Below are 25,213 nucleotides of genomic sequence, written 5' to 3'. Positions count from 1 at the left end.
AGTGCTGCCGTGCTGACAGCTCACTTATTGTACCTTGTGCAGTCCCTTCCATCAAAATGTGGAGCTCTTATAGAACACACCCCATAGCAAAATGGCTGCAATAAAATGAAATTTAAATAAAATTAGTGCACCTCCCATAAATGGATTAGGTTTCCCATTCCAAATTATACGATTCACGGTTTGGGCTTGAATAAAAAGTAGTGGTAAGTAAACAAAAACTAAAAAGCTGGTCATTTCAGGAAGTAAACTACTGAAAAAAAGCCAAGTAAAAATAATTAAAAAAATGCTTGCAAGTGTTACTCTGTTATGAAAAAACAATTTACTGCCCCTCTGATTAAACCAACAAGGAAATAAAAATAAAAAAAATGCACTGCAATACAAAAATGCATACTTCAGTAAAATAAAACAAATAATTAAAGAAAAAAGCAATAAAAACCTTGCTGCTGAAAAGCAGCCTAGACTGTCATACCACCAGCAACATACAGATGGGTTTCTCAGATTGGCTGGAACCCCCCATAAAAACGGTGATGTTAAATTCTGCCAAGGTGCGACAAGGACAATTCTAACGGTTTGATAAATATTTTTTTAATTAAATTGGAGGAGGCTGTATAAATATCATGATGCAACAGGAGAGGGCTGTTTTAAGCCTCATACACACGTTCAGATTTTCGGACGTCCATTTTTTGTTGCATGCTAGTCTCATGTCGAAAGTGAAGAGGTTGCTCACCATACGAAAATTCTCCTTCAGAAATGACGTAATGTGTTGAAAAGTTTTATATGTATTCTTCCGTTTCTGAGCATGCATAGTCTTGCTCTTAGGATTTTTTTCGTATGAAAATCAGACTTTTGGTTCACATATGACAAAAATATTATAGTCTGCGCATCCAGCTTTTGTCTGATGAAAAAACTGAATCGGCTATCGAAAGCACCGTACGAATGATCTGAAAATTGGCAGACCGTTCGTAATCCCCCCCCCCCCCCCGATTGTGTGTACGGGTCTTTACGATTGTACTATAAGTATGGGAAACGTTGTATGTCCCTACCCATCCCCTACATGGCACATGGTTACTACAGGAGCATTGGAAGAACATACTCACACTCAGAATTTCTGCAGTTAACTGGTGTACATCCTGGGCATTTTCTGGGAGTTCATCGCTGTCACCAACAGGCTCTTTCTTCTGCAATGGCAAAAATATACAAAAAAAAAAAATACGTTTTTTTATTCAGCACACACACACATAGCTCCTCATCAATAAAGAAAATAACATTTAAGCTGGTTTATTTTATTTATTATTTGATCAACCCTTTTTCTTTCTATACAAGGAAGCATTGTACAGTGGAATAATGCTTCAATTTTGGCAATGTTATCTCTTGGGATGCACTCGCCACAAATGAAAATGAGATGTGCATTGAATCACCCTGGTCTTCCACCGGTTAAACTACACTCTCCACCAAAATTAGTTGCTTAATGCAGGGGTCCTCTCAGATAAACAGCAATAATTCTCCTGCAGTGCCTTCTGTATTGTGATCCACAATATAGAAGGCACTGCAGGAGAATCATTGATGTTAATATCGATCCCATTTCCAATCACTGATTTTTTCCTCTGCACCATTATTGGCCCCTGTATGAACATTACATGGAAGTTGGTCAGACTGTTTGATTAAAGCACTGCTACAATATTATTTTGGACTCTTGGAATTTGAAGTTTTTTTATATTGTTTTTATTCATGCTGGATGTTTTTTAGAGCCCATTCACACAGGTCTGACTTTGGATCCGACTTCAAGTTGCCCCAAGTCGCGCTGCATGAAGAAATCAATGTAAGTGAATGGAGCCGTCTTAATGAACACTACTGCAGTCGCTCCGACTTCAAAAAAGGTTCCTGTACTACTTCAATCCGACTTCTAGGTGACTTGTATCCATTGATTTCAATGGAAGTCACCTCCAAGTCGGATCCCTGTTCATAGTGAGGCAATTTTACAGGAAGTCGCCCCAGTGTGAACAGCAGACCCCTCCCTCCCACAGAGCTGGTATTTGGTATGAATCATGAGGGGGAACACCACGCCAATTGTAACTAGTAATATAGACTTCTGAAGACATGCTCCGTTAAAGCGGAGTTCCAGACTTTTTTCATGTTTATTAAAAGTCAGCAGCTACAATAACCATAGCTGCTGGCTTTTAATAAACATACACTTACCTGCTCCACTGTCCAGCGCGCTCCGCTCCTCTCCCACCTTCTTCGCTGGCGCCTCCATTCTAACTGTGGGCACTCGGCCGTGACAGCTTTCGGCTTCACGGCGCAGGCACTCACTGCGCATGCGCGAGCAGTGCTACCGGAGTGGACAGGCGATCGCCTGGGACCCGTCACGTGTTCCAGGTGATCGCCTACAGGGAGGGGCCGTCAAAAGGCGATATGACGTATAGCCTAATCGGTCCCTGGGCGGAAGGAGGAAGTGGGACAGGAAGTCCCACTCCTACTGAAGCCCCCACTCCCAAAAAAAAAAAAATGACATGCCAAATGTGGCATGTAAGGGGGCAAGGAGTGGTTTAAGCGGAAGTTCCAATTTTGGGTGGAACTCCGCTTTAAGATTGATGATGGTCATTATCCTGTACTGAATGTCATATGCATTATACAGTATAATCTTATACTGTGACAAAACACACCACACATATATAGAGGTAGAGAACTCTTTCACCACTGAATAGGGTTGCACCGATACCACTTTTTTAAGACAGAGTACTCGCCGCCCCCCCTCGTACTTGCCGATGCCGATTTTTTTTATACAATTTTACTTTTAAATATTTTTTACAATACTATGTTTTTTTTTTATATATATATATATATATTTTAATCAGCCCTGTTGGGGGGGGGGGGGGGGCTTTGGTGAGACAGGGAAAGAGACTAAGGACACAGATTCCCCAGTCCCTTTCTTAGTAGCCTCAGATGCACTGAAGATGAATGGACAGAGACTCCTGTTTATTCATAAACTGAAGCATTGTAAACACAGTTTACAATGCTCAATTATGTGAATAGACAATCAGTGATCACCGGAAAAGGAAGGAGCCTGTAAATGACACGTTTACCAGCTCCTTCCTTTGCTCTCCATCCTGACAGATCTGGGACGGGGACCGCCAGGAGAGGACACGGAGGACCTGGGGAGCACAGAGGGGGAGCAGGGGGTGATTGGTGCGGTGGTGGTGGCAGTTACAATCACTGATCTCCCTGTGTGACTTTCAATAAAGCAGCTGAAAGCCACGGGAGGGAGAGGAGGAAAACCAACTGCCAATTGCTTTATTGAAAGCCACACTGGGGGGGTTCAGTGATTGTAACTGTCCCCACCCCGATCATCTCTGACAAAAGCATTTTTAGCACCTACACAAAGACAAAAAAAAACAGTGGTAAGGAGATGCATTTGTTTTACCTTCATTTTTTCCCCAATGGTTTTGCTGCAGAGATTTTTCTGCTTGTTCAGGTTGTCTGTTTGGAACCTGCCTGTAAAACACAAAAATAACAGGGATACCTTGTTAAATGAGTACATAGCACAACATACTATCAAAGTAATAATCCTGAACCATGGGCAAGTTGACAATAGATAATGCAAGACCTGGTATTTCAGAATCTTGAAAGCAAGCTTTTGTCTCATCATGTGTATTTCACAATGGTCTAGGGCTGAAACGATTAATCGATAAAATCGATAATGAAAATCGTTGTCAACGATTTTCATTATCGATTAGTTGGTCCAACGGCACGCACCTTCCTTCCCAGTGTGAGAATCCTGTGTACAAGCCGGCGCCGTCGCTGTATTCTCATTAGAATACAGCAGCGCTCATGTGACCAGGCACGTCCCCCTCTATCCTCCTCGCTGACGTCAGCCCCCCAATATTCTCAGCCCCGCCCGCTGCTGCCTCGAAGGAATGGAGACTGGCGTGAGAGAGGCGAGAAGCAGCCGTGAGCGCCGTGCTGCACCTGCAATATAAGGTAGTGGCTATGGTTATTACAATGCAATACAATACTCCAGGGATCGACAAATCCCGGGCGCCAGGTCGACTAGAAATAGTGTCCTGGCGACTTGGCTTGGAAGGTGGGCGCCATCTGGTGGTGAGCCGTTGGTATTACAAGTTATTACCACCAGATGTGAGCTGGCACCATCTGGTGGTGGCCGTTGGTATTACAAGTTAAGCATTACAAGTTTAACAATGTCATTTTTCACAATTTTCACTGCCATCTTCTTCCCTCTAATTGGAACCCCCAAACGGTCTTACAAGCGCACTTTTTTGAGAAAAAAATTACACTTTTTTTAATTAAAAAATAAGACAACAGTAAAGTTATCCCCATTTTTTTTTAATATTATGAAAGATAATGTTACGCCGAGTAAATTCATACCAAACATGTCACGCTTCAAAATTGCGTCCGCTCGTGGAATGCCGACAAACTTTTACCCTTTAAAATATCCATAGGCGACGTTTAAAAATCTACAGGTTGCATGTTTTGAGTTACAGAGGAGGTCTAGGGCTAGAGTTATTGCTCTCACTCTACCAATCGCGGCGATACCTCACATGTGTGGTTTGAACACCGTTTACATATGCGGGCGCTGCTCACGTATGTGTTCGCTTCTGCGCGCAAGCTCGTCGGGACGGGGTGCGTTTTCTGGCTCCTAACTTTTTTAGCTGGCTCCTAGATTCCAAGCAAATTTGTCAACCCCTGCAATACTCGGTGTACTTTAATTTCTGTAATGTCAACAAGTGCCCAATCATAAGTATTTATGGGGGGGGGGGGATAGTGCCCCATCATTGGTTTTCCTGGGAGGATGGGGGGGGGGGGGGTAGTGCATCATTGGTTTTTCTGGGCGGGTGGAAATAGTGCCCCATTGGTGTTGCCGGGAGGAATAGTGCTGCTCCATTATTGGTGTTGCCGGGAGGAATAGTGCCCCATCATTTTCATTATTATTTTAAATAAAATGAAAAAGTTGTATATTACGTTTGTTTTTATCCGATTAATCGAAACAATAATCGCCCAACTAATCGATTATGAAAATAATCGTTAGTTGGAGCCCTACAATGGTCTGCAACACAAATGTCTGCCCACTGTTACTAAGCCTGTTCTACTAAAACCCTATAATCATGACTGATGCCAAACCTGTGCCACCACAGCCCACGGGGGTCAATGGAAAGAAAACAAAACTATCAGAAACAACGTTCATAACTCTACCCCTTCGTCATTTACTCTCCCTCGTCATATAAGCATGTGTGAGAACAGCCCACTCCAAGGCAGGTACTATTTTTGGAGTGCAAGGCTCCATCACACTCATGGATATAGTAACTTCAATGTAAAAAAAAAAAAAAAAAAAACTAATCTCAGTGTGCAGTTGCAACCAACGTTATTTCGTACACTAATTTAGATGACGGATCACATTATATGTAGATTCTGTTTAAAGGAATCTAAAAACCATTGGATAATGGTTCCCAATCCTAATAACTTTAGCTGCATCTAATGCAGGGATGCACAGTACCTGCATACCTCAGCAGACTTCTGGCTGACAGATTGCAGGAAGGCTATTGGCTGGACAACAAAGTTTGCTTAGAAAACGATGGGCATCCCAGCCATGAGAGCTCCTCTTTGGGGAGGTAATTGTTTAATTATGTATGACCACAAATCGATTGTGTTACAGCACACAGGAACACACTGGGTTGCACATAGCATTGGGCCTTATGAATACAAATTGTAGGATAATAAAATGGAAGCACTATATGACATATTTACTTGCACTGAAAAAAATTACAGTTGTAATTTGAAAGGTCACACGCTTCTTGGCATTGGTTAGGCCCCTTTCACACGGGCTTGTCACCGCTCCATAGACCTACATGGAGTGTCCATTCAGGTCCGCCTAAAAAAACTGACAGGTGGGCCCTGTCAATGGTCCACCTGTGTGAAAGGGGCCTTAGGATTATTCTTTAAAGGAGATCTTCCAAAAATAGGTCTGCTTAACTTGCAGGCACGTTTCGCCCACCTCAATACAAAGAACGTAAAGGAACACTAAAGGTTTGTTTTTTATTAGATCAATTTATTAATGTAAGCTAGAGCATTTAAATATCACTTACCTCGTTTTTCCTTTTGACCTCCAAAATACAGTAATCCAGGTTTGAAAATGCCATTTCCTGTCTCTCCTCTTCTTGCTTTCCACCAGCATCTGAGCCGTTTTGCATGGTGGAAAGCAGAATGTGCTCACCCCCTCCCTATGACTACAGCCCTGCGTGAAGATGCTCTCTTATCCCTCACAGGCATGGAGGCTAAGCCTAATGGGAACTGTAGTTCCCATTAGGCCGTGATGTAGCAAGAATGAATGCGCACCGCAAACCAGGAAGTCAGTGAAAATAATGATTCAGGAGTGCCGGAGGTGAATAAAACAGCTCGGTTTCAACAGGTATCAAACTAGTTATAATGCAAAACATTACTTTTTACTTTATCAGCTACTGTCAGACTTTAATTTAAGAGGAAAATATTTTTGTCTTTACAACCCCTTTAAAAATGTATTAAAAAAAAAAAAAATCACTTACCTCTGCCACATTTTCTGTTACGTTTATACGACACAGGGGATAATATTGTGCCTCATGAAAAAGCTTGGTGCTCGAAATCCCACAAGGATGCACTTTAGCCCATTGGGATTTCGAACACCCAGCTCTCCTGGGAGGCACAGTGGTACCACCTACGCCTCCTGAAATGTTGGAAGTATTTTTTGGAAAGATGTATTTTCAACACTTATTTAAACCATTTGTATTTGGTAAGTGGGGGTGGGGGGGGGGGGGGGAGAATGCAAGTAAAGCAGGCTTTTCATTTTCATGAAAAGTCAGTTTGGATTCTGAAAAAAACGACTTTCTGGCAACAGAAACTGCTCAGAATTAAAAGTGTATATTTTACTTTTTAAAATGAATATAAAAATGTATTTTTACTGCTATCTATAGTGTGCTCCGTATTTCCAAATTGCCATGGTGCACTGGCGTAGCAAGGGGGGGGCAGGGGGTGCTGTGGCCACGGGCGCGACATTTAGGGGGGGCGACTTTCCGTGCCTCCTCCTAATTTTAATTCCCTGTGTCACCGACACGGATGTCCGGACTGGCCAGCGGCACCATGTTTGTTTAATGTCCTCCAGCGCCCTGTGATTGGGCATATGGGGGTCATGTGAGGAGTGGGGCTGGAAGTCCCGCCTCCGCACATGACCGCCATACGCCCAATCACAGAGCGCCGGGAAACTCTGAACATGGCGGCGGGAGACGGCAGGCGCTGAAAGTGTGAGCCGCCGTTTTCCCCTCCGCTCTGGTGCTCTGCGGTACGGTGCTGCCTATGAGGAGGGAGTTGCAGCATGGAGCGGGCTGCGGGTGGATGGCGCTGGCGGCCGGCGGGGAAGAGAGTCGGGACTCAGTCCGAAGCAATTCTGGGGTCCTGTCCGTCCTGAGGAGAGTCCTGGAGCAGTTTCTGGAGAAGAGCAGAGTCAGACAGAGGTAAGGAGGACTCGGAGGAGGATGGATTTTCACCAAGCTGGGGGGAGGGGGGTGCGAGTATTGCAGGACTTCTACTGTCAGTGTCGGGGTCAGGTCAGTGTAGGTGTCAGGTCAGTGCAGGTGTCAGGTCAGTGCAGGTGTCAGGTCAGTGCAGGTGTCAGGTCAGTGCAGGTGTCAGGTCAGTGCAGGTGTCAGGTCAGTGCAGGTGTCAGGTCAGTGCAGGTGTCAGGTCAGTGCAGGTGTCAGGTCAGTGCAGGTGTCAGGTCAGTGCAGGTGTCAGGTCAGTGCAGGTGTCAGGTCAGTGCAGGTGTCAGGGGTCAGTACCATTACCGGTTGAACTTTCACATATACACGATCGGCGGCACTATAGCCTGCCAATTGTGTATATGTGCTGGCTGTGTGCCCCCCCTACCCCCCTCCAGTACTGCCGCCGCCCTCCCTCCTGACCCCTCACCTTCAATCCCAGGATCTGCGGCCCAGGACCGGCTCGGGAGGGTGTCAGGAGGTAAGATGGGAGGGAGACCAGCATCTTCCTCCTTGCTGATCTCCCTCCAGGCTGTGAATGTAGAAGTGATGTGTATTACATCTGCATTCACCTGTCAGTCATCTGGCTGCTATAGCCAGAGAGAAGAAGCAGATCTGTGCTTCATTAGCTTCTTTTGGGGTCCTCAGGTGACATTAGGGGTCCTAGAGACCCCTAATGTCTCCATAAAGAGGACCTGTCAGTGTACCTGTGCTATTATATAGGAGGATTTTTATCCCCCTATGTAATAGCAATGACATAAAGTGTAAAAAAACATAAAAAGGAGGGAAAAAAATAAGTAACTATAAGAAAAGTTTTAAAAAAAATCTCCAAAATGTTTAAGTTTTTTTTTTGCCCCGGGCGCCCATAACTCTGGTTACGCCACTGCCATGGTGTGCTCTTTATTGGTCAAGACAGGCAAAACAAGAATAGTTTATTCATCAAGGAACAATCTGGAGAATTTAATAAAGCCTTTACACTTTTCTGGTGTCAGCTCTCTCCTAAACTACCTGCGCCTAATTCAAGTAACAAATTCAGGTCATTCTAATTCATTCTACTTTAACCACTTGCCGCCCGCCAACGACAGATTGACGTCGGCAAAGTGGTTGTAGAATCCTGACTGCACGTCATATGACGTTCTCAGGATTCTGAGCCGCTGCGCGCCCCCGGGGGTGCGCATCGCGGCGATCGTTGTTGCAGGGTGTAAGGTCTGACACCCCGCAACACCGATCTCGGTAAAGAGTCTCTCACGGAGACTCTTTACCACGTGATCAGCCGTGTCCAACCACGGCTGATCACGATGTAAACAGGAAGAGCCGTCGATGGCTCTTCCTCACTCGCGTCTGACAGACGCGAGTAGAGGAGAGCTGATCGGCGGCTCTCCTGACAGGGGGGGTTCGCGCTGATTGTTTATCAGCGCAGCCCCCCCCTCGGATCACCACACTGGACCACCAGGGAAGCCCACCCTGGACAACCAGGGAAGGGCAAAAAAAAAAAAAAAAAAAAATTAAAAAAAAAAAAAAGATGCCAATCAGTGCCCACAAATGGGCACTGATTGGCAACATGGGTATATCAGTGCCGCCCCACAGTGTCCATCAGTGCCACCCCACAGTGTCCATCAGTGCCACCCCACAGTGTCCATCAGTGCCACCCCACAGTGCCCATCCATGCCCAGCGCCCACTTATCAGGGCCCATCTGTGCCACCCATAAGTGCCGCCCATGAGTGCCCAGTGCCGCCTATGTGCCCATCAGTGCCGCCTATGTGTGCCCATCAGTGCCGCATACCAGCGCCTCCAATCAGTGCCACCTCATCTGTGCCCGTCAGTACTACCTCATCGATGTCCATCAGTTCCATCTCACCGGTGCCCATCAATGCCCGTAATTGAAAGAGAAAACGTACTTATTTACAAAAAAATTAACAGGAAAAAAATAAAAACGTAATTTTTTTTCAAAATTTTCAGTCTTTTTTTTAGTTGTTGCGCAAAAAAAAAAAAAAAAAATCGCAGAGGTGATCAAATACCACCAAAATAAAGCTCTATTTATGGGGAAAAAAGGACGCCAATTTTGTTTGGGTACAGTGTAGCATGACCGCGCAATTGCCATTCAAAGTGCGACAGTGCTGAAAGCTAAAAATTGGCTTGGGCGGGAAGGTGCGTAAGTGCCCTGTATGGAAGTGGTTAAGAACCTGTCATTAAAGGGGTTGTAAAGGGAAAAAAAAAATGTTTTCATAATACCTTTACCTGCAGACATTCCTCTTTTCAGTTCCTCATTGTTCATTTTTGCTCAGAAGTTGCTCTATTTCTTCTCTGACCTGTTCACTTCCTGCTTGTCCGATTTTACTGACCACCCTGAAGGGAGGCTTAACTGCGGTGGTCAGTAACATGCTCACCCCCTCTGATTGTTACTCACCACCGTGATGGGAGGCTTTACTGCGGTGGTCAGTAACGTGCTCACCCCCTCCTGGGAACTACATCTGTGCGGCAGGAGGCTCTCTACGTGTTAGAGACTTCAAGGAGGTGTGAATTACTGGGCGTGCCGCAATTCATACTGGGAAATGTAGTTCTTACATGAACAGGGAAAACATTGTTTACCTTTACAACCCCCTTTAAAAATTCTGATTTAAATCAGATCCACCATGGTTAGGGTGCACTTATACTTTAACTGATCTAAATGCAGCTCATTGTTTTTAAACTAGCTTGTACACACAAGTGCGCTGTGGATAGATCAGGAAAAAAAAAACTGCATTGCTGGTCAGTATTTTACATACGTATAACAAGAAACTATTTTTATGTGCAAATATCCATCAGCCCATCCACTTTTTTTTTTTTTTTTTTAGACAGAATTATTCTATCAGGGATCTGATGTTCACAAATCAGTACTATGTGCGAGTGCTGCTAAAAATGATACACATGTATATGGAGTGACGCATAGTCCCCGCATTCCCCCCACACCCAGAACACATAAGGTATCAGATGAGTGCTGAGTACACTATAGTTCACGGGGAGGGCGGGGCCTAGATGTCAGCACGCCTCCTCTATAGCTGACTTGCAGTAGGATTGCATCAGATGTGAGGCCAGCACATGTTCTCCGCTCTGTATACATACACATATATAGTTTCTATACACCGGCCTGGGCTCTCCCTCCGCCTTACACACTGCTCGCTCAGGGACTCACATTTCCTCCATGCCGCGTCTGACCGGAGCAGAGAGTCCACCAAGCCCGGGTCTTTAAACCTCTTCCTCTGTGTCTCCCGTACGAGCTCCGGGTTCCCTCCTTTGTCCTCACGGAATAAGTCCAAGTCCAGCACCATGGCTACAACGGCACACACACAACACAGAGATCCGACACTGACTGCAGCGAACCCAATGAAAGAACACCGGCCACTCAGGACTCAGTGGGAGAAGGGCTGCGGGTGGCGTCACACGGTCATGTGACCACCAGGCGTGTAGGAAGGGGAGGGCTCTGACAAGGAACCGTGCTCAGCACTGAGAGCTCCGTACAGGACATGGCGTCTCATTTCAGTGGAGTGCTGCAGCTGACCGACCTGGACGATTATATCGGGCCATCCCAGGTGTGTCAGTGTGTGGAAGGACAGCAATGTCATCATTCATGATACCGTGCTCTACTACTGAGAGCCGGAGAAGTGAAGGACACGTGGATGTCACATGACATGTAGCAGGGTTGGGGGACCTACCAGGAAGGGTGGTCAGGGATGTGTAGTTCCTAGATGAATTGTCTTCCTTTTTTTTTGTACAGCTTAGAATTTTCTTGATACAATTTACAGTGTCATTATAGGAATCGACGTGTGCTAGCGCAGGGGAAGGCAAGGAGCTCCTTTGAGCAATGCATCTTCAACAACTAACCACTGATAACAATGACATCAGTTATCTGTGAGGGAACCTTTTCTTCCCATTGGTCAATCTAAGAAGGCCCTTGGCCATTGTCCACCTGTATCAGAAGGCCCTTGCTCACTGACCACCTGTATCAGAAAGGGCCCCCCTGACCACCTGTATCAGAAAGGGCCCCCCTGACCACCTGTATCAGAAAGGGCCCCCCTGACCACCTGTATCAGAAAGGGCCCCCCTGACCACCTTTATCAGAAAGGGCCCCCCTGACCACATGTATCAGAAAGGGCCCCCCTGACCACCTGTATCAGAAAGGGCCCCCCTGACCACCTGTATCAGAAAGGACCACCTGTATCAGAAGGCCCTTGTCCACTGACCACCTGTATCAGAAGGCCCTTTGTCCACTGACCACCTGTATCAGAAGGCCCTTTGTCCACTGACCACCTGTATCAGAAGGCCCTTTGTCCACTGACCACCTGTATCAGAAGGCCCTTTGTCCACTGACCACCTGTATCAGGAGGACCTTGCTTACTGACCACCTGTATCAGAAGGCCCTTGTCCACTGACCACCTGTATCAGAAGGCCCTTGTCCACTGACCACCTGTATCAGAAGGCCCTTTGTCCACTGACCACCTGTATCAGAAGGCCCTTTGTCCACTGACCACCTGTATCAGGAGGACCTTGCTCACTGACCACCTGTATCAGAAAGGCCCCACCTGTATCAGAAGGCCCTTTGTCCACTGACCACCTGTATCAGGAGGACCTTGCTCACTGACCACCTGTATCAGGAGGACCTTGCTCACTGACCACCTGTATCAGGAGGACCTTGCTCACTGACCACCTGTATCAGAAGGCCCTTGTCCACTCACTGACCACCTGTATCAGGAGGACCTTGCTCACTGACCACCTGTATCAGGAGGACCTTGCTCACTGACCACCTGTATCAGAAGGCCCTTGTCCACTCACTGACCACCTGTATCAGGAGGACCTTGCTCACTGACCACCTGTATCAGAAGGCCCTTGTCCACTCACTGACCACCTGTATCAGAAGGCCCTTGTCCACTGACCACCTGTATCAGAAGGCCCTTGTCTACTGACCACCTGTACCAGAAGGGGGGCCTCCCTGCCCACCTGTATCAGAAGGGGGGCCTCCCTGCCCACCTGTACCAGAAGGCCCTTGTCCACTGACCACCTGTACCAGAAGGCCCTTGTCCACTGACCACCTGTATCAGAGTGTGCTTTTCACTAACCATAACCACCAAAGAAGTCTCTTCACCTCTGGCCACCTATGTAAGGGGGCATGTTTTCACTTTCTGGCATAGTAAGAAGGCATTTTTCACTGACCACCAAGTGAAAGAACACTACAGTGTTCACTGTGCCTTTATCTCATGGCCTTAATTTGTTTCACTACTTTATTACTTCTTAATAGAAATGTTGTGGTTTGGAGCAGCCCTGGGTGTCCACTTCCTCATTTATTTATTCTTAGATCTACAATTTACTATTTACATGTCCTATTAATAGTTGATATAAAACAAAAAAAATCTGCAGTAAAATAATAGTTGGAGATGAGACTAAGGAGTTAATTAGGGCTGATTGAACTAAGGGGTTAAACAGAGGAACATTTTTTTTTTTTTTTAATAAAAACAGGTTGCTTTAAAGGCTTTTAAGGTTTACAAAATAAAAGTTGCTGTATAGAGATGTGGCTCAGGTAATTAGGGGGGTTAAAGCGGGGGTTCACCCTATCGACGGGAAATTTTTTTATTTTTTTTATTTTACCTTAAAATCAGGCATTGTAGCGCGAGCTACAGTATGCCTGTCACAAATTTTTTACCGCCGTACTCGCCTTGTAGTCGTCCATCGAAGATTCCGGGGAATGGGCGTGCCTATGGAGACGGAGGATGATTGACGGCCGGCTCTGGCGCGTCACGCTTCTCCGGAAATAGCCGAAATAGGCTCGGTCTTCACGACGCGTGCGCATAGCCTGTGCGCAGGCGCCGTGAAGAGCCGAGACCTACTCCGGCTGTCTTCGGGGAGAGTGACGTGCCAGGGCCGGCCGTCAATCATCCTCCCTCTCCATAGGCACGCCCATTCCCCGCGGGAGCCGGAATCTACGATGGACGACTACAAGGTGAGTACGGGGTTAAAAAAATCGGGACAGGCATACTGTAGCTCGCGCTACAATGCCTGTCTCGATGGTAAAATGTGTCGGGGGGGGGGGGTGAACTACCGCTTTAAGGGAGATGGTGCACAGAGAAGCCTTTACAACCACTTTAAGTGACATTATCTGCAGATCTAATTCCATCCCTTTGATCTGCAGATGAAGGAACAGAAAGATACAAATATTAATTTGTATTTTTAGGGTTGTCCCGATATCACTTTTTTGAGACCGAGTACAAGTACCGATATTTTTTTTTTTTTTCCAAGTACTCGCCGATTCCGAAACTTTTTTTATTTTTTTTTAATGTCATGTGGCAGTATTTTATTTTTATTTTAGTGCTTTCTTCTTCTTTTTGACATTTCCACTTTGAGACAGAGAAAGGGACTAAGGACACAGATTCCCCAGTCCCTTTCTCTGCAGCCTCAGCTAAAATGAATGGAGAGAAGCTCCTCTCCATTCATAAACTGAAGCATCGTAAACACAGGTTATGATGCTCAGTTATGTGAATGGACAGTCAGTGATCGCTGACTCTGTTCATTGGGAAAAGGTAGGAGCCGGATTCTAGTGGCTTCTACCTCCGCTCTCCATCCTGACAGATCGGGGTGGTGGAGGAGGACATAGAGGGGGACAGCACGGAGCATGGACTGCAGCAAGGAGGGGGACAAGGACCCGGAGGGGGACACACAGCACAGAGGGGAACACAAACTTGGATGGGGAGGGCAGCACGGAGGAGGATACAGGGACAGTCAGCGGTGATTGGTGCGGCTTTTGGGGGAGTTACAAGCACCGATTACCGCTGTATAACTTTAACTAAAGCAGCTGAAAAGGGGGCAGATCAGTGCTTGCAACTCCCCTGTCGCACCGATCACCCTGACTGCCCAGGTATCGGGTGAAGCATCGGAGAATTTCATGAGTACAAGTACCCGGGGAAATGCTCGGTATCGGTACCGATACTAGTATCGGTATCTGGACATCCCTAATAATGAAGGTCTGTAGTATAATTTTCATTGTAATTGGCCCATTCTGACAAACCTCTTTTATTGAACTGAGACCTCCAAGTGTCCCTCCATTTAGTGTCGGTAAAGGCTAGGGAGCTCATCCAGTCACAATGCATCACCCATTGCATTAACTTACAATCTTTATTTTATAGACCTAAAAGCAGGGCTTTTTTTTTAGGTGGAACTGTGTTCCACCACCTCTGGCTCTGACCCTTTGGTGTCTGCTCACCACAATCACTTGTAAATACAGAAATCGAGTTTTACAAGTGACAGCTCTGCACTCTGAAGTTCAAACCCTCCTACTGTTTGTGAAATCTGACCACACCCACTATTTGATGTGGTTTGGGGGAGGAGTTTTGCAGGGCCGTGGTTGAGTTCCAACACCTATTGTTTGAGAAAAAAAGCCCTACCTAAAAGTAAAGTGCATATTGATAGGTTATATAAGTTTGCCCTCCAAAACAACTAAGGATCTCCTGGGTGGGTGACTGATGTTCAGTTGACTTCTGAACACAGATAAAATAAATTATTGAACAAGATGTGTCCAAAAGACATCTGAGTGTCACTGGTTATCCACGTTCACTTTGGGAAATAATTGTATTTGTGTATATATCTGAACACTATATTCAAATGCTTCAGCAGCAGACACAACATAATGTCAATTGTCGAAAAAAAACAAAAAAACATTGTTTGTATTTCTCTATAGGATTGCATTAAACCAGTTAAAGTTGAGAAGAAACCTGGAAAAGCAGCAGCCAAGATCCGAATTGAAAATGATGGGAGCTATTTCCAGGTTAATGAGGTGAGCTCAGTTTGACTGGAACAGGGCAACAGTAAACAAATAGAAAACTGAATTATCACAGCTAGTGTGTCTTTCTGGTTTACACCTATGCTTTTGGACATTAACATTGCCCATATGATTGTACATGCTGTAAAGGATAAGTTCACCTTTGGGAGCATGTTACACCCATATTTAGAGTGTAATATGCTCCAGCAGTTCCCACCCCCACGATGGCCCCCCTGACAGCGGGCAGGGGTTCTTCTCCCTACAGCCGCTGTCACCTTCTCTGCCCACACAGCCACGTCTTTTTCATTCAGAGTTCTGTGAATGAACTACAACTACCATGTACCATCCTGGCACACAGCTTGCAGTTTTCAATGAACTCTGAGGGCACCAGTGAGCGCTCTCGTAGTTAATTGTTCCTCCTGCTCTTCAGTAACTGTCTGCTCGTATGGGCAGACAGCTCTACTGAGTCTGCAGGAGCCTGGCATTGCGCCTGTTATCTAGCCTTGCTTTCCAGGCTCCTGTGGGAAAAAATAATGTATGCACATTTTTTATTTCTGCAGAAACGTGCATTTTTCTTTATCATACACCACAGGACACAGAGTCATTACATAGTGGGTTGTATAGTTCACCAAAGGTGATAGGACACTGGCACAACCAATGAAGACGGGCTCCTCTCTATATCACCCCTCCCATAAGGGAAGTACCTCAGTTTTTTCGCCGGTGTCTAAGGTGAAGGGCACGAGAAGGATGTGCTAGGAAGGAGCTCTGTTGGAATACTTCTGGGTAAAAAGAGCTACGACGTCGGGTCCATCCAAAGTGCTTGTTAAATTACGCCAAATGGATGGTACCCGAGCCTCACAGAAGAGCGAGGCAGTGCCTGTAATGTCCCTCTTTGATGGACTGGGCTCTGGGATCCAGCACTTTTGCAACTTAAAAAAAATGCGCAAAAGTATTCTGGCAGAGTCTTTTACAAGGCCCAGGGAAGAGGTCTCCTTTAAGTAGGAACCCATATCCCTGAAGGTGGGCACAACACTACCTGCCGTCAGGGGGTAAGATTAGAGCTGCACGATTAATCGCGGAGAGAATCGCGATCTTGATTCTCCCCGCCCGCGATCTCCCCGTGGGATGACCCGCGATTTTTCTGTGTTCACCGCTGGTTCCACGTAACCAGCGTGGAACGCAAATGCCGCCGATATCGAAACCGACGTCAGCAGCCTGCGCCGCTGGATAGATGCCTGAGCTTCTCTCACAACAGTAGTTTGTATCCATGCGCCACCCAGTGGTTGCCAGCGGTACTGCTTCTGATGTATTAAACCTTCTCACAGTTCTGTACAACTGTGTGTATCCATGCGCCACCCAATGGTTGCTGGCAGTACTGCTTCTGATGTATAAAAAAAGAGACCAGTGATATGTCTATAATGTTAAAGACCATATAACTCCTATGAAAAAATCTGAATCAAAGTTTGATTCTGCTTTTTTTCATAGGAGTTATATGATCTTTAACATTATAGACATATCACTGGTCTCTTTTGTTTTTTTTTTTTTTTTATTTACATTTTTGAGAATCGTGAGAGAATCGTGATCTTTTGTCTATGCAAAAGAATCGTGATTCTCATTTTGACCAAAATCGTGCAGCCCTAGTCAAGATTGGTACTGTCTAAATCTCCTCTGCATATTACATGTCTGCGTCTGGACGCTCTGTACGTTCCAGACTGCAAGGATGTGTGATTTACTGAACCTCCCCTCTTTCATTATTACAGCTGAATGGAAGGGGGTGGGTGCGTTCTGCCTCCTCCAGCCCCCTCTCTCACTGTGCCCGCCCCCACACTTCACCCATCCTGTGTGATCCATCTTTGGACGGTATAGTGGGCGGGCTATTCAAATCTATGCACAGAGGGCACGTCCCGGTTTTTTAACTGCGCATGCGCGATGCGCAAAGGATACTAGGAAATGTAGTTCCCAGCATGACGGCGACGTTGCTCTCACGAACAAGCGTTGAGAATCGGGAAGAAAAAAGCAGAAACGAAACCAGATAGATGCAGGTAAGAGATACCATGGAATTTAATCACTTTTCACTATTTTAAAAAAAAAATCACTAAACTATTATGACTTTATAGGATACCACAGGGCATTTTAACAAATAAAAAATTTTCCTTTAAGAATTTTCCCCTTTTTTTGAGTTTGGCTGTCTTGCCTGAAAACCGCCACTCGAGGGAGTAAGAGTTTAGAGTTCCACTCGCATGTCAGGAACGTAAAGCTTGTGCATCAGCATTTCCTCCGCTGCAGGCTCTGCAAGCAGGTGTGAGAGGTCTCTTCCAGGGATGGATGTCTTCTGAGGCAGGTCAGCGTAGAGCTCACACTGTTGCCTCTTTTTCCCACATGTTTCATTCCCCATAGGCGTGCGCGCATTTACCCCATGACACTGAAGGTGGCGTGCACGCCGCTCTACTGCACATGCGCGAGGCGGGATTTAAAATCAGCCACAGATGCCTGATGGACGCCATAGGAAGAGACACAGCATCCTGTGAGTTCTCTAAGGTGGTTGGTTACAGTCACTTAAGGCACCTACCCAGCATCAGACTGTGTGATAGTTGCTTACTGTTGTAGATTGCTAAACTAACACATTAGTGTATGCGTTTTACCTCCGCTTGTGGCTTAGGAATATGTTGTCCCGGAGAAACAGCTCAGGGACTAAGACAAAAAATAGACTCCGCCTAAAACAGGGGGCTCTAGCTGTTCTAGCCAGGTTTTATCCTCTCCTGAGGAATCAGTAGCACCTGTACAGGATGAGCCATTGCCTTTGTCAGGTATAGCAGCTTCTCCTGTTGTGCTGGATCCTGCATATGTCACTGAGGACACTTTATCAGCAGCTCTAGGCAATTTGGAAGGGAGAATAGCTACATTAATCGCTAAATCCATTAAAAAGTGAAGCGGATCCCCTTCCATTGTTCTAGATCCCTCTTCAGAAAGGTCTGATGAGGATGATGTGGCGCCTTTAGAGGATAAGGATGAGGAGCAGTCGGATGGACCTTTTTCTGCTTCTCAGGTTAAAAAAAATGCAGGTGCAATGTTATGCTGAAGCTGTACGTTCCACATTCAAGTTGCCATCTGTGGAGTTAACTGAATCTCCTGTTTCCTCCCTGGGTTCTTTAAAATCCCCACAGGCTGCGTGCTCCTTTCCGATTCATCCTTTACTGGAAAATCTTTCACCGACTTGCAACATCCAGATAAAAAATGTTCTCCTCCTAGAAAACTTGATGTCCTTTATCCTATGGAGGAAAATGTATTAAAAAATGGAAGCAAACGGCGGTAGATGCAGCCATTTCTTGCGTAAACGAAAACCTGTCTTGTCCTGTGGACAATGCTCAGGTGTTTAAAGATTTTTCTGAAAAGAAATTAGAAGCTTTACGTAAATCTTCTTCTTTTGTGTTGGCGGGCTCAGTGACCCAACCTGCCGTGGCGGCCATTGGTATGTGTCAGGTCCTAAGCAGTTAAAACAAGGGCTCAAGGACCTTCCTCCAGACCAGCTTAAAGGGGTTGTAAAGGTTTATTTTCTAAATAAGTTACTTTAAGCTAGTGCATTGTTGGTTCACTTACCTTTTCCTTCAATTTCCCTTCTAAATGTTTTTTTTTCTTTTTTTTCTTTGTCTGAATTTCTCACTTCCTGTTCCTCCTCAGTAAGGTGTTCAGTAAGCTGTTCTAAATGACTTTCCACCACTCAGATGATGGTGGAAAGCTTACTGAGGAGAAACAGGAAGTGAGAAATTCAAACAAAGAAAAAAAACATTTAGAAAGGAAATCGAAGGAAAAGGTAAGTGAACCAACAATGCAATAGCTTAAAGGAACCTATTTAGAAAATTAAAGACAAACCTTTACAACACCTTTAAGCTTTGGGAGAACCTACCTAGGGCCTTGTGTTTTATGGTCAATGCCATGAGAGATTCTATCCAACAGGCATCCTGCCTTATGCTCCAATTGGTGCATATGCGCAGAATTCTTTGGTCAGCGGAAGCTCCATGTAAAAAGCTGTTGGCTGGTTTGCCTTTTCATGGGGAATGACTTTTTGGGGATGATGTGGATAAATACATCCAGAAAATCTCAAGTGGTACACCAAGATTGTAAGGATGGCGGTGGGGAAACCTTGGATTCTTCTACTTCACCAAAACCTGTTCTCACAGGGTCCGGTGTTCCATCCTTCCTTACAAAAGCTAAATTTGACAGTCTGGCTGTTGAATCCTTCATACTGAAGAAACAGGGCCTCTCAGGTCCAGTTCTTTCCACTCTCATTAATGCTAGGAAGCTGGCCTCCAGGCTCACTTATTATAGAATCTGGAAGGCATATGTTTCTTGGTGTGAATCAAGAGGGTGGAACCCTCAAAAATATGTCATTAGTAGGATTCTGACCTTCTGTCAATTGGGGGTAGATATGAAGTTAGCCCTCAGTACTATTAAGGGAGTTGTAAAGGAACATTTTTTTTTTGCCTAAAATTTATGTCTGCAAGGTAGACAGACAGAATAGTGTAATTATTCTGTTAAAAAATGAGTAAATACCTATTAAATTCCTTCATCTATATCACCTCCGGCGTTCTAGTTTCTGTTCTCTCATTCACTTCCTGGTTTGCGGCACTCGTTCATGTAAGAACTACATTTCCCAGTATGCATTGCGGCACGCCCAGTAATTCACACCTCCTTGAAGTCTCTATCACGTAGAGAGCATCCTGCCACACAGATATAGTTCCCAGGAGGGGGCGAGCACGTCACTGACCACCGCAGTAAAGCCTCCCTTTACGGTGGTGAGTAAAAGACAAGCAGGAAGTGAACAGAGAAGAAATAGAGCAACTTCTGAGCAAAAACTAACAATGAGGAAGTAAAAAGAGGAATGTCCGGAGGTAAAGGATGCTTATTATGAAAACAAACCTTTTAAGGGTCACATCTCAGCTCTCTATCTTCTTTCAGAGACCTTTGGCATCTCATTCCCTAGTCAGGGCATTCATTCAGGGGGTGTTGCGGATAAATCCGCCAGTCAAACCTCCCTTGTGCCCCAGGGATTTGAATCTGGTTTTATCGGGCCTACAGAAGCAGCCCTTTGAACCGATCCGTCATATTGCGTTGATTCTCTTGAGTCGGAAGTTAGCTATCTCCTCTGCTAGGAGAGTATCTGAACTAGCAGCTCTTTCCTGTAAAAGAGCCTTATCTAGTTTGTCACAAAGACAAAATTGTATTACGGCCCCACCCTACTTTTCTTCCTAAAGTGGTCTCGCCGTTCCATTTAAATCAAGATATTATTTTGCCTTAACTTTTTCCTGAACCGCAGTCAGCAGGGGAAAAATGATTGCACTCTCTAGATGTTGAGCGAGCAATGAAGGTTTATCTGCAAGCGACTGCCCAGATACGTAAAACAGATGTTTTGATTATTCTGCCAAACGGTTCCAAAAAGGGCCAGGCAGCATTAAGATCAACCATTTCTAAATGGATTCGACAAGTGATTGTTCAAACTTATGGTTTAAGAAATAAAATTCCTCCTTTTCCTGTTAAGGTGCACTCAACCAGGGCGATAAGTGCTTCATGGGCAGTGCATCATCAGGCTTGGATGGCTCAGATCTGTAAAGCTGCAACTTGGTCTTCAGTCCATACATTTACCAAATTCTACCAAATAGATGTCGGAAGACGTGAGGATGCCGCCTTTGGGCGTAGTGTGTTGCAAGCAGCAGTATCGGGTTTCTTGTCCATGGCGGTTTGCTTGATCTGTGTCTCCCTCCCCTCATATTGAGCATTGCTCTGGGACATCCCACTATGTAATGACTTAGACTCTGTGTCCCGTGGTGTACGATAAAGAAAATAGGATTTTTAATAACCGCTTACCTGTAAAATCCCTTTCTTGGAGTACACCACAGGACACAGAGTCCCACCCCTCTTCTGGGTTATGTATTGCTTTGCTACAAAACTGAGGTACTTCCCTTATGGGAGGGGGTTATATAGAGAGGAGCCTGTCTTCATTGGTTGTGTTGGTTGTGCCAGTGTCCTATCACCGCTGGTGAACTATACAACCCACTATGTAATGACTTAGACTCTGTGTCCCGTGGTGTACTCCAAGAAAAGGATTTTACAAGTAAGCTGCTATTAAAAATCCTATTTATTGTTCTTTCCCAAAAGTTGAACTTAGCCTTTACATGCCACACAAAGTGCTAAGTGTCCTACAATCACTGTTTACAAGGAAAACGCCTGCTGATAGACATCCCTGCTTGCCTCAAAACCCCCTGCTCACAGGCTGTAGACCTACACAAGTCTGGAATGAGCTAAAGACCATCGCCAAGCATGTTGGAGAGAGGGTGACAACAGTTGGTGCGATTTATTTGCAATTGGAAGAAACACAAAATAACTCAATCTCCCTCGGTCTGGGGCTCCATGCAAGATCTCGCCTTGTGGAGCTTCGATGATCAAGATAACGCTGAGGAATCGGCCCAGAACTACATGGGAGAATCTTGTCTGATCTCAAGGCAGCTGGGAACATATTTACCAAGAAAACAATTGGTAACGCACTATGCCATGAAGGACTGAAATCCTGCAGTGCCCGTATGGTCCCCTGCTCAAGCAAGCACATGAATATCTGAATGATTCAGAGGAGAATTGGGTGAAAGTGTTGTGGTTAGATGAGACCAAAATCAAGCTCTTTGGCATTAACTTAACTCGCCGTGTTTGGAGGAGGAGGAATGCTGCCTATGACCTCCAAGAACACCATCCCCACCGTCAAACATTGAGGGGGAAACCTTATGCTTTGGGGGTGTCTTTCTGCTAAGGGGACAGAACAACTTCACTGCATAAAAAGGACGATGGACGGAGCCATGTACTGTCAAATCTTGGGTGAGATCCTCCTTCCCTCAGCCAGGGCAGTGAAAATTGATTGTGGAAGGATATTCTAGCATGACAAAGACCTAAAGCACACGGCCAAGGCAACAAAGGAGGTGCTCTAGGACCTTAACGTGCTTCTTCTTGAGTGGCCTAGCTAGTCTCCAAACCTTAATCCTATAGCAAATATGTGGAGGGAGCTGAAGGTTCGCGTTACGAAAAGTCAGCCTCCAAACCTTAATGACTTGGAGAGGCTCTGCAAAGAGGAGTGGGACAAAATCCATCCTGAGATGTGTGCAAACCTAGTGGCCAACTACAAGAAATGTCTGACCTCTGTGATTTCCAACAAGGGTTTTGCCACCAAGTACTAAGTCATGTTTATCGAAGGGGTCAAATACTTATATAATTCATTAGAATGCAAATTTATAACTTAAATGTGGTGTGTTTTTTTTTTTTTTTTATATTTTTGTTCTGTTTCTCAATCTTAAAATTATAGACTGATCATTTGTTTGTCAGTGGGTAAACGTACAAAATCGTCAGGGGATCAAATACTTTTCTTTTTTCCCTCACTGTAGTAGGTACACTCGCATACTAGGAAGTGCACTGCTCCTTTTCAGGAGCAATTCCAGACCAAAAAGTATATTTTCATGGTACTGCTTAGGCATAATTCTAAATTTTCGCTTTTGACATTCACCTTTTAACGTGCATGTTTTTAACCACTTGACCACTGGGCACTTAAACCCCCTTAATAACCAGACTTTCGGTGCTCTCACATTTTGAATGACAATTACTCAGACATACAACACTGTACCCAAATGAAATTTTTGTCCTTTTTATTTTTATTTTTATTTTTTTTCCACAAATGGAGCTTTTTTTGCTGTTATTTAATCACCGTTGGGTTTTTAATTTTTTGCACTATAAAAGAAAAAAGACTGAAAATTCTGTAAAAAAAAAATATTTTTTTCTTTGTTTGTATAAAATTTTTCTTTTTTTCTTTGTATAAAATTTAGCAAATTTGTAATTTTTCTTCATAAATTTTGGCCAAAATGTATACTGCTACATATGTTTGGTAAAAATAAGTACAAATTGGTGAATATTTGGTCTTTGTGAAAGTTATAGCGCCCACAAGCTATGGTGCCAATATCTGAAAATTGTGCAGGGGGTATTTGCAGAGTATTGCGCAGGGGGTATTGCAGAGTATTGCGCAGGGGGTGTTGCAGGGATGGCTGGATTTGTGACTGCAATAGTCAGATCCAGCCCACAGAGCTGCTGACACCCGCCCTCTCCTCTCACACTGTACCGAGCGGTACAGAGAGAGGAGGGAGGAACCGGCGTCATCAAATGACGCCGGTTTGTTTACATGTGATCGCTCCGTCATTGAACACAGCGATCACGTGGTAAACGGCCGCGATCAGCTGCAATTTACCGCGATCCCGGCGGTCATGGACACTCCCGTGTGCGCGACCCAGGGGGCGCGTGGGAGTGCGATTCTGGGAGGACATTAATGGACGTCCTCCCAGAGTTAAGGAACCGCCTTGTAGCCGTAATTCGGCTATGGGGCAGTGATTAAGTGGTTAAGTTCGATTCCACTCAGTGGGAGTATCTCCCTAGTGTGTTATGTTTTCTGGTTTCCTTCAGCAATCAAAAATATATTGGATAGTATAGAACTACTACCCAAAGGATATATGTAAATCTGTAGAAGGAACGGCATACTATAAACCAGCTTTAGTAGCAAGCTCTGCAAATAGTTTTGTTTTAAAGCACAACAGAATATGTTGTTGCCAGACCGGGACAAAAAAAATAGGCCTGGCCATTTTAGACTGAGCAGCCCTTTAATTTGTTTAAAAAAAAAAAAAAGACACCTACAGTTCTATTTAACCTTCTTCAGTCACTGGGCAGGAAAGATCATTTTCACAAGCTTACTGTAAGAGGCTGACTAAGACCCCTGTGGGCTTATTGGAGGGCGGCAAACCCGCACAGCACCAGAGAAGAAGAATAAAGACACTAATGGCCTGATGCATCTTTATTCCTCCTCTGGGCTGCCTAGGCTACCAGCCTACTGTCCCTCCCTAAGCACCGGTATCCTCTACTGAGCGCTGGCATCTCCTACAAGCAGGGGGGTTTGAGTGAGAGAGGTGGGAGGTGAGAGAAACCCCTTGCCATGTCACTGTCTGCAGTCCCTCCTGTGCCCCCTTGTCCCAGTCCCTGTCTGCATGTAGGGGTGTGTGATGCCTGGTACCTTCCATACCAGCAGTAGGACATTCAAAGATCTAAGAGGCACCAGGGATGCTCTGCCCACTGCTGCTGCTGGGTTAAGGAGGCGGTGGAGGTATAGTCCCTCCTGGGCTCTCAGTCCTGAGGATGCAGATACCTGCATTTGATCTAGCTCGTGGGAGCTGCCCCTCTCGCTCTTGTAAGGACGTGTGACCCCTGGCCCACCAGGTAAGTACCCTGTGTGCCCTAAGGCCAGTACGGGCCTGGTTAATGCTGTAGCCGTAAACGAAATAAAGATCACATGGTGGAAAAATGCTTTTCTTTTCAGGACCTCTGCAAGTGTGTATGTATAGCAGTACAGAAATTGTGTACATCCATTCCATGTAGGTTTCAGATGTATGAAACCATCCACTCTTTCAGATTGTTTTCTCTTCTACCATTAATGTCCAATTGTTGCACTTTAGGTTTTTAAGTTGAATTATTTGTATTAAGGTTAGGTTCACACTTACGCGATGCGGGAAACACAGCGACTCCTGTGTGTTTCCCGCATTGCATTGAGATCTCATGGTGTCAATGTTATCTTAACGCAGTGCTTCTCAATTATTTTCTGTCATGCCCCCCCTAGGAAGAAGAAAACATTTTGCGCCCCCCGCGCGACTGTAAATAGTATCATTTGTCTATAAAATTGTTATAAGTACACCTCTGCATAACACTGTATCCACATATCCCCCCACACAGTATTGCCCTTCTTCACATATCCCCCCACACACGGTATTGCCCTTCTTCACATATCCCCCCCCCACACACAGTATTGCCCCATCACATATCCCCCCACACAGTATTGCCCCC

The 25,213-nt window shown here is 45.3% G+C and overlaps 2 protein-coding genes across 2 annotated transcripts in view; one reads left to right on the top strand and one right to left on the bottom strand.

The window, feature by feature from the left end:
- Window positions 1-10,929, bottom strand: part of SARS1 (seryl-tRNA synthetase 1) — a 48,955-nt gene extending 38,026 nt beyond the window's left edge. Inside the window, exons 1-3 of the mRNA XM_040337709.1 lie at window positions 10,694-10,929; window positions 3,422-3,492; window positions 1,098-1,178 (exon numbers count right to left, since the gene is read on the bottom strand). Of these exons, the coding sequence (XP_040193643.1) occupies window positions 1,098-1,178; window positions 3,422-3,492; window positions 10,694-10,829 (288 nt within the window). The 5' untranslated portion in view covers window positions 10,830-10,929. The remainder of the gene's footprint in view (window positions 1-1,097; window positions 1,179-3,421; window positions 3,493-10,693) is intronic.
- A 4-nt stretch (window positions 10,930-10,933) lies between these two features.
- Window positions 10,934-25,213, top strand: part of CIAO3 (cytosolic iron-sulfur assembly component 3) — a 48,939-nt gene continuing 34,659 nt past the window's right edge. The window contains exons 1-2 of the mRNA XM_040337710.1: window positions 10,934-11,090; window positions 15,224-15,319. Of these exons, the coding sequence (XP_040193644.1) occupies window positions 11,025-11,090; window positions 15,224-15,319 (162 nt within the window). The 5' untranslated portion in view covers window positions 10,934-11,024. The remainder of the gene's footprint in view (window positions 11,091-15,223; window positions 15,320-25,213) is intronic.

The sequence above is a fragment of the Rana temporaria genome, chromosome 2 (assembly GCF_905171775.1).
Source record: "Rana temporaria chromosome 2, aRanTem1.1, whole genome shotgun sequence".
Lineage (NCBI taxonomy): Eukaryota > Metazoa > Chordata > Amphibia > Anura > Ranidae > Rana > Rana temporaria.
The sequence above is the reverse complement of the archived record's forward strand: the minus strand, read 5'-3'. Positions and strand labels throughout refer to the sequence as shown.